General features: G+C 41.6%; 1 protein-coding gene across 1 annotated transcript in view; it reads right to left on the bottom strand.

Moving 5' to 3' along the window:
• The window catches only part of SNX10 (sorting nexin 10), a 76,966-nt gene that overhangs the window by 15,271 nt on the left and 49,073 nt on the right, over nucleotides 1-12,622 (bottom strand). Inside the window, exon 2 of the mRNA XM_061197852.1 lies at nucleotides 10,533-10,579. Coding sequence (XP_061053835.1) covers nucleotides 10,533-10,556 — 24 coding nt within the window. The 5' untranslated portion in view covers nucleotides 10,557-10,579. The remainder of the gene's footprint in view (nucleotides 1-10,532; nucleotides 10,580-12,622) is intronic.

The raw sequence follows: 12,622 nt of genomic DNA, 5'->3' as shown, positions 1-12,622 counted from the left end.
TAGTGTGATTGGGTCAGGGTACAGTAGATCCTGCCCAAAGGTGGAAATGAAACAGAACCCAGGCACCCTGCCCTTAGTGCGTGTGTGTGCGTGTGTGTGTGCGTGTAACTCATTTTCCCAGAGTGCTTTTCACACATCCATAGTTCTTAGAAGGAGTGAATCAATCATCAATGAATCAATGAACAGAAGGACAAATAGGTCAGGAATAGGAGAGAAGACCAGAATCCAGGGTAGACCACATCTAACCCTCCAAATGCCCCCAACACACCCAGGGCAAGGCAGAATGTTGACAAGGGCTGACAAGGTTATCCTACCCCCCGTTAAGCCAGCCTAAGGGAGAAGGCTGCTAGTCATCACGTCACATGTAAGCCACACTCCCTCACAGGGTGCTTGGCAGCTCCACTTTTCCACTGGAGAGGCAGAAGTTCTTGAATATCCCACAGGGGAAATTAAATATTTCCAACAGCTCAATGTTCCATATTAACAGTAGAAGATATGCACCTGTTACTGAAATAGTGGGCTTCCACTCAGGTTAAACAAAAACGAAAAGACAAAGAAATGCATTTGTCAATTTTCTACAAACCTGTCATTTAAAAAAAAGGTTTCTGAACTAAAATTATAAAATCCACAGTTACCACAGCATCACAGACCCCTTGAACACTCAACATATTATTAATTGAAGATGGTAGTAATGACAAATAGTTCTCAAAAAAATCAGGACTTTTTCCCCCGTATTTGTTCACTACTGCCTAACTACTGACATCTACACTTTCGGTAACATGTCCCTTTTCATGGAAAGAGCACTGAAATTGTGGTCACAAGACTAGGGGTAAATTCTGGTTCACTTACTTCCTAAATTATGAACTTATTCACTGAGCCTCCGTTTCTACATCAGGAAAATGGGAATGATGCCTGTCCAGCCCATCTCAGCTGTTGGTTAGGAGGATCAAATTTAAAAATACCTGTGAGAGCACTGGGAAAATTTTCATTAAGTACTACATGAAAGTCAACTATTATTACATAGAAAGGAAAATGCTTATAAACCCAAAGCACAGAGGTCTTCCCATAGACCTTGGCAATAAGCAATTCAGAAAAGCTAATCCAGATGTATATCTTTTTTTAAGTAAAAATTTATTAATTTAAGAACCTAGTTGCAAATACTTTAATACTGTAATTTTTCAGGGAAAGGCAGAGTGACCTAAAGATTTCACAGAATTTGCTTGGAGCAGTCCCCTCATAATATTTGTAAAAGGAATGAACACCATAATGAATACTGTAGATTCTACAGTAAAGAATCTACTTTCCTCATCTTAGTGGATTGTAATTCTTGGATTGTACCATTATTATTACTCATTATGACTAATCTTTATGTAGGAAAGATATGTTGAAAACATATTCTAAAGCCATGCTGGAAAAAGAATCTCCTAAGAACACAGCAATGCACTTTAAATGAACACTCAAAATTAACTGTGGTGCTAAGGCTCCAAATGCTTTTTCAATCCTGAAAATCTTTAACTTGGTTGAAGTGCTAAATGGCGAACTTTCTTCCTTCTCATTCCCTTCAACGTTGCTGTTGCCCTGAGAGCCATCCCAGGCTGCTGTTCTTCACACCCTGTTAGGATTCCAGGACGACCTCATCCAAACATATGGTTTCAAGTGCTCAGCATGAGCTGACGATTCTCTCTCCATCCCAGCCCAGGCATCTCCCCACATACCCAGCCTCCTGCCTAGACAGCTCACTGGGAAATCCCACGAGCACAGAGAGTCCACACCCTTCCCACATCCTCCTCTGCATCTCATCCCCAGCAACCCCAGCCAGAAACCCAGAGTCCCCAGACTTCTCTATTTGACTCACTGACCACGTCCTCCAGATTCACCCTTCTTTGATCCACCCACAACTCTATTCCCTCTGTGAGTGCTTTGACCCAAGGACTGCTTGCCCAACATTAATGCAAGGGCTGCTAATTGATCTCTGGGCCCGTAATTCATCCCCCACACTAAAACAAGAATGGTTCCAAAGCACACATCTGATGATGTCATTTTCCTGCTGAAAATCCTACAAAACCTGCCCCATAACCTTCAAGATCAAGTTCAAACTCTGTAGTTAGCACAATATAGCCTTTCATGATTTTCACTCTCCTTATCTCCAAAGGCGAAGCTTACATCCCCATACACAACATGCAATTTCACACCTGCATGCCTTTGAACATGCTGTTCTCTCTGCCTGCACTGCTGTCCTCACTCCAGTTTCTGCTTTTTCCTTCATCGCCATTATCTGGTTCTTTCTTTTATGTTCTGCTAACTCCAATCCATTTTCAAAATGCAACTCAGTCTCCAGAAATCCTTCTGGAATTCCTCTGGAAATCCTCAGATTCACCCAGTCTGATTAATTTGACTCTACTCCAAGCCCTTACTGCCTCTGGGCAGACCTTGGGCATCCTCCCTCTTCACCCTGCCTTACTGCACTGTAATTACCTGCAGGCCTCCTCCACTAGATGCTAAGCTCCTTTAGGGTAGCTTAGGCTGTCCAGCATGACTTGAGTGCCTGGTACACCCAATGCAGTCCATTAATATCATTTAATGAATAAATGCATGCCTGCAGGAATAAATGAACTGGCTTCAGGAAAAAAAAAGATGAGATCAAACTTCAACTGAAATAAAAACCTCATCCACTTGGGTTCTTGGACTCCATGAATTAATGATAAGTTATTTAGCAGCTGGTCTAAAGTTTATCTTAATTTAACAAACCCCTTCCTCTCAGGGTGTGCCAATTAACAGCACATGGCTACAAGAGCAATGTTTAAGATCTATGAAAATCAACTGTTTTCAAGCACCCTAAAGAACTCCAGAAGCACCTATTTACATAGAAATAATTGAAAATCATTCTGAGAGCGCCAATAACTTGAGTCCCCTAAGACTTGTACCAGACAACAATTTGTTCGCATAGTTGGAGTTAAAATATGTACTTGAAAGTAATAAAAGTACATTTATTTTAAAATATTCTATAATTCAGATGGGCCCCCCTCCCCCAATCTGCAATTAGTAGGAATTAGTGAAGTTTCACGATACTTCCAGCTACGAATAGCACACCCAGGAAGCCAAGGTTCACCTATAATCTCTTAATTAGACGCATCCCTCATGATGCTGCCCACCATCCTTCAAAGGAATGTTGACAGCCTGTCAGCCACAAAGGACAGCTCCAAGTTCCATAACTAGAATCATATGGATTTCCTATGAAAACTGCTTCAGTAGCAGCAGTTAGTCAATTTAATAACCTTATTAAACACTTTAATGACTTCTTGGGCCTAATGATTTTATGTAGTATGAAGGAAGAAGTCAGGCAGAGTAGAATTAAAAATTTAAGCTAACTGATCCCTGTCAAGCTAACTGTTCTCCATGTGAAAACAAACTTCTGGAGAAAGAGAACTGCACTCTTTGAAAATCTAATTCCTGTGTTGTCTTATAATAATCACTCTTCAATTTCAATGTACCCCCTTCCCTCCCCAACTCCCACCCCAGGTTCAACCTTTATCCATTTATCCATCTACCTCGTCTTTTTTTCCTTAGCCCTGATATATGAGAATTAATCAACAATAAAAATAACCATACTGAACAAGGCATGTGCATGTGCCAGGCACTGTGGTAAGTGTTTTATACATGTTTTCCTTTCATCTTTATGACAATCCTAAGAGGTCAGTAATATTATCACCCCCTTTTTACAGATAAGAAAAATAAGGCTTCTTAAGCTTAAGCAACTGGCCCAAAGTCAAAGGGCCAACAGGCTGAGCTAGGTTTCAAACTCTGGTCTGCCTTGCTCCAAAGCCTGTGCTCTCAAACATGTTCTACTGGGTGGTTCTTTAACAATAAATAATAAATCTCCGATTTCACTGTATTTCCAATGTCACATAAGTGCATTATTTTGGAGGGGAAAAAATTATTTTCTTTGCTATTAGCTAAAACATCAGTTCAAACAACATGTTCTTCTGAAACTCTGTCCCACTAGCTTCTCAAAGGCCTTGTATTTCATTTTTATATTTCTAGCACCAAGCACAGTATTGGCACTCATTAGTAAGTGCTCATGAAATGTCTGAGAATTAACCAATTGATTATGAAGAAGATTCAAAAACAAAGGATGTACAGGTTCTGTATGCTGAAAACTATAAGATGCTATTGAAAGAAATCGAAGAAGTATATACTTCTTTGTATATATCTGTGTAAGTATATTCTATACTGTGTTCATGTATTGGAAGAGTCAACACAGTAAAGAGATAAATTCTCCCCAAATTGATCTATAAGTTTAATGCAATTCCTGTAAAAATCCCAGCAAGATTTTTTGAAGACACAGCTGACCTTATTCTAAAATTTACATGGAAAGGAAAAGACCCTAGAATAGTCAAAATAATTCTGAAAGAGAATAAAGTGGGAGGAATCCTTCTTCCTGATGTTAAGGCTTACTATACAGCTACAGTAATCAGGATAGTGTGGTACGGGTAGAGGGGCACAGGTCAATGGAACAGAATAGAAAACCCAGAAATAGACTTATGCAAATATGCCCAACTGATTTTAGACAAGGGTGTAAAAACAATTCAATGCAGGAGAGATAGCCTTTTCAACAAGTGGTTCTGGACCAACTGGACATCCCCAGGCCAAAAGATGAACCTTGACCTGAACTTTGCCCCTTACGTAAAAATTAACTCAAAATGGACCGCAGATTTAAATGGAAACATAAAACCATAAAACTTTTAGAAAAAAACATAGGAGAAAATCTTTGCGACCTATGATTAGACAGAGTTCTTAGACTTGACACCAAAATGATAATCCACGTAAGGAAAGAGAGCTAAATTAGACCTTGCCAAACCTAAAAACCTTTGCTCTGCACCTCCTGTGAAGAGGTTGAAAAGAAAAATTACAGGCTGGAAAATATCTGCAAATCACTCATCCCTCCAAGGACTTGTAGCTAGAATACATAAAGAACTCTCAAAACTCAACATGTAAAAAAAACAAAGAATTCAATTAGAAAATAGGCAAAACACTTGAAGAGGTATTTCACTAAGGAAGACATACAGATGGCAAACAAGCGCATGAAAAGATGTTCAACATCATTAGCCATTAGGGAAATGCAAATTAACACCACAATGATATGTCACTACATACCTATCACAGTTTCTACTATTTTTATAGTACAGTAAACATAACTGTGTGCTAACTGTAAAAATATTTATTCTTATTACAAAAAGATGAGTACAGACAAAAGCTAACAAACAAAGAATCTCTAGGTGTTAGTATTAGTTTTTCATAGCCTTGATGAGAATCTTCTACCACAAAAATGAAAACTTGTTTCATTTTGTGCTCACTTTCTCAGGCCATTTTTATCCTATTCCAAAGTATATACTCATTTTATATGTTTATGTATTTGAACTGGAGACTCATTCATTCAATTAAAACGTATTGAGTCCTGGTTCAGTGCGAGGCACTGACACTTAACCAATGTCTTATTCGCCAAGGTTCTATCCAGGACTCCCACATAACAATCTCAAAACTAAAATTCAGCCCCTTTAACACACTATACATTCTTTACAAATAACATGCTTGAAAGGCAGAAGGAATGTATCAAGTAACCTTCCTTTATTTCCTAATAATATTTATGACAAATAACCTAAAAGACATACTCCAAGGAATGTTACTTGTCACTTTATAGCTTTGAGTGTGTTTAAATGCCGTTCTCTGGCAGTTTTGAACGATGACTTTTAAGAAAGCTTTTATTACATCGGGATAAATAGCTGTGAATGAAATTCAACTAGGTCTGCCTTTTACATGACTTATAATAATTCATGATGTTACGAGTTTCTTTACACAAGCAGTGTCCAGAATTAAGGAGAGTTACCTTTTGGTATTTCATAATACATTAGTGGAAAAAACTCATCTTTTACAACAAGAAATAACTGCCAACCTGTGTTAAACTACACCACAAGGACACGATCAGCAAAATCCAGAATGTGAAAACATCTATAGGTCAAAAGATGCAGTTTCTTCAACAAATAAATTGCACAAGGGGGAAAATGAGCAGAATGAGAGGTTTTAAGCAATATATTAACCAAATGCAATGTGTAGTTCTTATTTGGATCATGATTAGAACAACCAAATATACAATTTTTTTTTCAACATAATCAGGGAGACTTGAACACTGACTGAATATCTGATGATATGAAGGAATTAATGTTAATTATTTAAGGTGTGATAATGTGGTTTGTTTCTAAGAAGGGTCATTTGTTATAAATGCATACTAAAATATTGACAGATGAAATTACACTATGCCTAAAATTCGTTTCAGATAATTCACTGTGTGGTAGCAGGAGGGAATGGGTGGCGGTGGGGCGATAGCTTGATCATGAATTAATAACGTGTTAACTCTTGAACCCTCAGGTACATAAGGGCTCATTATATTAGTCTCTCTACTTTGTGTATGTTTAAAATTTATAATGAAAAGTTAAAACCAGTAAAGGAAGAGAAGGAAGGGAGGAAGGGAAGAAGGGAAGAGGTCATCTCAAGGGGACTGCTTTATGAAAAGAGACACATGTGGCACTTGAAAGCGAAAGTAAGTCAGAAACAGGAATCTGAAAGCGTTAACCATGAGTTCAACAGGTACTGACACCGTTAACATAATGACATCCTAATACTTATCCACCTTTGAAAAATTAGATTTTTTCATTATTATAATAATAAAATACGTATGTGGTTAAAGAAAGAGAAAGAGATCATTTAAAGTACAGATGAGAACACCATGAAAATGAAGTCCCCCTCCTACTGGACTTTCAGTTTCCTGTCAGCCTATCTAGGACTTTTATATACTTTTTCTATTATACACATAATTGGCACATACATGTATATATATGTTTGTGTATATACATGTATATATAATTTTTAATGCAAATGGGAGCACACTGTAAATACTGTTTTGTACCTTGGTTTATTCATTGCACAGTCTTTTAGAAATCTTTATGTGTGAGCACATATAATTCAATGTTATCTGTTTTAAAACTAACTGTTTTAGAGCAGTTTTAAAAATACAGAAAAATTGTTCAGAGACAGTAGAGAATTCCCATATATCCCATACCCAGTTTTCCCTATTATTACATCACGTCACATAGGCAGGGAGGAAAGGAGGAAGGAAGAAAAATTGAGTTTTGGGGATTGGGAAAGGGTCTTGTCTTGTCACTTCCCTGCAAAGTCCCCAGCAGCGCAGGACACCAGGTGGAGGTCTTGCTTATGGGATATTCTTTAACATTATTCACTGGTTCCAGCTCAGTTAGTTTCCAATCAGAAATCAATATTAAAACCATGCTTTCCTAGAGCAAGCCCAAAATGTTACCATCAATCAGTGTAAGTGTATCTTGAACACTTAAATGTTAAGCTTAGAGCCAACACATCCAAAACAGCAGCACATCCTTCCCACCTCTCCCTGTAGGGCCCTGTGTGGCAGGGTCCTCATGGTGCCTGGAACTGTCCCGGGCCCACTTGGGTCTGCTCCACTCAAGGTATTTCCTGCCACGGAGCTTTGGATTTACTGTCACTCAAGTGTCAATAAATGCTAATTGCCATTATATCCAATATAAAGTATGTACATTTTGAAGGAGAAAAAACTCTTATACAAAAGGTATGAATCTCTAAAGGTAGAATTCAGCCATCATGATCCAGGAGAGTTGGGGAGATACACACACACACACACACACACACACACACACACACACACACACACACACACACACACAGAAAAGAGGTTTCAGCCCACCCTTCCAGTCACATCACATATGAAGGACTATCCCACTTACACCAAGCAAGCCCTGGGAAGAGACACAAACACAGTTCCTTGGAGGGGCTAGAATGTCAGACTCCATGAAAGAGTGTAAACTGCTTATTTACATATCACATAAGATGAGCTCAATGTGGCTGAGGCCAAAGGTCCTTAGTGATGCAGGAAGATCAACCTGTTCATTCTGGGTGTTAGAATATAAAGAGAACAAAAACGCCTGGCTCCACACAAGATGCCGTCTGAAACGCGTTTCCTGTCACAGCCACCTGCCTTTTCATTAGGGTTCTGGGTTCTGTCTCATTAAACAGAAGAGTTGATTCAGTTGGGTCCACCTAATTATTCTTATTAAAATATGTAACCATAATATTTTAATTGTAAATTAAAGCTGCATGCATGAATGAATCTGAATTCATTTTAATTTTACAATGGCCCAATGCCAAGGCCTTTTTACGGGGAAGATCCATCAGCACGGATACTGCTCTCGTGGGAGTTCAAACCAATGTGCAAATGGAACATGTTTAGCTAACAAGGGAGCCTCTCCCTCCCTGTTCTCCTCTCTCTAGATTTATTGCGGTAATAAAGCTATTTTAACAAGAGAGACTGCAATCGACTCCCCACTCTACCCACCCCATCTTTAAAAAAAAAATTTTACCAAACTTCTAAGCTGGCACTACCAGCTTAGGTAGAACCAAGAGGTCAGTCCTGGGCCGTTTGCAACTTGAACAAGGATGGTAACCAGGTCTCAATTCACATGTCAACTTTACAATTAATTAGCAATGTCTCCTGTGGGCACCAAGTGCAAGGGGCTTACACACACGCTGCCCCCCTGGTCTAGATTCTAGAACAATCAGTGATATTGCATTCAGCCCTTATATATGCAGTTAGGTGGGACTTGAATTATTTTCCACTAAACAACCACCAGCCACCAGGTTATTTAAAGGCTCAACCAAAACCTCCTCCACTTCTAACTGGCGTTAACTACAGGGTGCTGATGTGGTAGCTGCTGAGATAAAAATATCTTGATAACTGAGGCTTTAGGAAAGCCTCTCCTTGACTTCTAAGCTGAGGCCTGAAAGATAAGAAGTCGTCAGGCTGTCAAGGTGGCGTGAAGGCTGGGGAGAGAGATTATTCCAGGCAGTGGGAAAAACATCTGTGAAACCCCAGGGGCCCAGGGCACACAGAGCAATCAAGTTTCCAAAATCAGGCGTGAGAAGGGCACTGGGTGGAGGGAGGAGCAGGAGACGAGCCTGGGGAAAGAAGTAGGGTCAGATCATACAGGGCCTTAGAAACCACATTTAGGAGTTTGGACTTTGTTCTAAGAGCAACGTGAGAGAAACCAAGAAATTCTGGCCACACACAGAAAATGAACTGATGTGTGATGAACAGTAGTATGTTACGGCACATCCAGAATCTCGCCTTGCTGTGCTTATTTCTTGCTGACAGAGGCTCAAGTAAATTTCTGGGCATTATACCTCTTTCTCCTTAACGGTATTTTCCTTTTCAATTGAAGGACTTTCCAGTTTAAAACTGCTTAATGTTATAATATTATTATATAATTAGTTATAATAAAGGACTTTGCAAGGTCAATATAATGCTTTCTTTATGCAGTTGGTTAAAGTTTGTGTCTAGTTTTTATTAACTGAAATGAACTTTAAAAATCATGATTAAACCAACCAAGCAAAAAAAAAAAAAAGAAAGAAAGAAAAAGCTTCTCATTGGAAAAAAGTCTTTGTTGCTTTCATGGGTAGCTTTCTCCCCCCGAGAACAATTTTTAAAATGTGCCTTTGGAATAGTGCCGGCTGTCAGCACAGCTCCACTCTCAGGCCAATACAGGTGTGTAGTGAAGCATTCAGCTTACCTGAAAGGAGGTCTGGCCTCTGCCCTTGGCTTCTGGGAGGTGATCTCTAGGCCCCTGGAATGTCTTGCCTGACAAGAGTATCTTTGTTTGCCTGGGCTTTGGCCACTGGACAGTCTAACAATGTGAATATGATGGAGGCTTAGGGCCACGCTCTATCAGCTGTGACCTCTGGAGGAACTAGAGACTAAAGGCAATAGCCTGATCCCAGGAGGAGTGGACAAAAAGGTCGGCCATGCAGGCAGGATGAGCCCCAATAAAAACTCTGGACACCAAGGGCACAGGGGAGCTTCCCTGTGGAAATTATCACACACTGACTCCTTGTGGAGAGAATAAGCAGTAGCTCTGCATTTGGGCCCCTTCCCAACTTGGCCCTCTGCATCTCTTCCTTCAGCTGGTTCTAACTGGTATCCTTTCCCTGTAATAAACCATAACGGTGAGTATAACTGCTCTCAGTGAGTTCTGTGAGTCTTTCTTGTGAATTATCAAAACTGAAGATGGTCTGGGGAACCTCCAAATTTGACATTGGTATCAGAAGTGAGGGCAGTGTGGAGACTTGCAGTTTGACCACCTTCACAGAGAAGGTATTCCCTGAAGCAAGCACCTTGGTCCCAGTTTAACACAGGGACAAGGAAGAAGCATGCCTGGTCTTCGTACTGGGTAGGGCCAAGAAGGCTGCACTGATGCTGGGGAGTGGGGGTCAGCAGGTTCAGGAGGGCAGCTGTTTTGTTCTTTCATTAGCCCCCTTCTATGATGTCCTGTGGTACCTTGACTCTCCTCTACAGATTTATGGTTAGAGAATGAAGAACTAACCTGTAGTGAGTCAAAGCACATGGATTATCTATTTGGGGATTTCTGATGACATACCTCTTTCTGCTGTTCTGGAAACATCTTCAACACAGGACACGATCGATCTGAAAAATAAGATACCAACACTCAGTGATTTGGAACCTCCATACAGGAGCAGATATGCCTCTCAGGGCCTCCCACCCAAATCCCCCCTGAGAGCCTGCCCTCCCACAGTCTCTGAAAAGTATACCTATGCTTCTCCCCCACCCTGTCTCCTGCTGACCCAACCAAGGTGAACATCGGTCCACCTGGGAATTGGGAGTTTAGGACATGGCAAGGCCAAGACAGCCAGATGATGACCGGCCCTCAAACTGAAGGCCAGGTAGAGTCAGGCTGGAGGTGGAGCCTTGGGGAAATCAGAGGAGGCTGGAGATGTTGGGGAGCAGAGGGCCACGAGGGGCAGCAGGGGATGCTGGTTGGCAGTGAAGTGAAGAGAATGGAAAAGATGCCCGGAGAGCCACCACTGAGAACAGCCCTGACGGTTTCACCAGCAACCCAAGCTTTCAAGGGACAGGTCACTCCTGTGACATTTAAACTAGTCCAGAGTTCAGATAAGAGATGGTGTGGCCCCAAGAGGGATGAAGATCGGAACCTTGATTCTGAGCCTCCAGTCAGTGCAGTCAGCCTCTCGGCTGATTCCAGGCCCTGCATGTTCCTAAGATTGTCTATTGTTCCTTAAAACCCCACTTAGCTAGTTGGACTTAACACCTACTCCCTGCCAAAAAAAAAAAAATTTTAATCCCTTCACTATATGCATGCACATGTATTTTACAACAGAAAGGTGGCTATGGCTGCATGGTCACGATTTGCCTTTATTTTGATAATATAAGTCTGACCCCACTTTCCAGATGATTATTATCATCCACAACTATTTCCTGAGTCTCCACGAACGTCCCTGGCGCTATAGGGAATACAAGGAAGCTAGAATTCCAGTTCTGGTCTCCAGTCCCACATGGTGGGTGTTGGGGAGGAGAACCCAGAGCAGGCAGAGGAAAGAGCTCCCGAAGGAGGTGAGCGAGCCACACCGTGAGCAGTGGCTGTGCTTCCAAGGGGAAGGAAGGTCCTTTCAGCCAGAGTGAGTGAGCAAGCAGGAGGACCCACAGGGGAATTTCAGTGTTCACGGAAAGAGGAGGAAGAGGTGTGACAGTGGCATACACAGAGGATGGGGGAAAAGCGTGATGGACAATCCAGAGATGGGGGCCAGGCCCGTTCAGCTGAGGGAAAGGGTTCATGGAAGGTGGGAAGCTGCCAAAAAGGTAGGTCTGCATCCTAACCTCTGGAACCTGTGAAGGTGATCTTATTTGGAAAAGGTGTCTTTGCAGATGGGTGGGCCCCAAATCCAATGACAAGTGTCCTTATAAGAGACAGAAGAGAAGAAATCATCCACACACAGAGGAGAAGGCCATGTGAAGATGGAGGCAGAGACTGGAGTGATGCAGTCACAAGCCAAGGACACCTGGAGTCACCAGAAGCTGGAAGAGCAAGAAAGCCTTCTCTCCTAGAGCCTACAGAGGGAGCACAGTCCTGCCAACACCTTGATTTCAAATTTCTGGAATGGTGAAGAGAATAAATTTCTGTTGTTTTAAGCCACAAAGTGTGTGGTAATTTCTTATGGCAGCCACAGGAAACTAATACAGAGAGGCTCTCTGGGGATTAGACTAGAAAGGTAGGCTGGGAACGGAGCTGGGGAAGGAGGAATTCATTCATTCACTCACTCACTCACTCAGTATTTATGTGCCATGTGCTGGAGTAGGAGTGGAACATACAGTGGAGTGCAGAGCAGACTCAGAGCTTACGAGATGACTTCATAAATATAGTGTAGAAATGACAGGAAAGGAAAGGAAAGGACAGCCTCTTGAAAGAACGGAGAGACTAAATAGGGAGGTGGGGGAATGTCGCCTGGGAAGGCTGTACTGAGAAAGTGGCACTTAAGCTGAGGCCTAAAGGGTGGTGTGACTTAGCCAGGAAGGCTACAGGAGAAAGGCATTTTAAGCAGAGGGCCTGGCGTGTGCAAAGGGGCGGAGGCTGGAAGGAGGAGCAGCTCAAGAGTTCAGGTTATTGAAGGAATCCCTGCATTGGCTGAAGGCTAGGCCATGGCTTACATCCAC

This window comes from Eubalaena glacialis, chromosome 8, assembly GCF_028564815.1.
Source record: "Eubalaena glacialis isolate mEubGla1 chromosome 8, mEubGla1.1.hap2.+ XY, whole genome shotgun sequence".
Taxonomy (NCBI): Eukaryota; Metazoa; Chordata; class Mammalia; order Artiodactyla; family Balaenidae; genus Eubalaena; species Eubalaena glacialis.
Note: the sequence above shows the minus strand (reverse complement) of the source record. Positions and strands in the feature narration are given on the sequence as shown.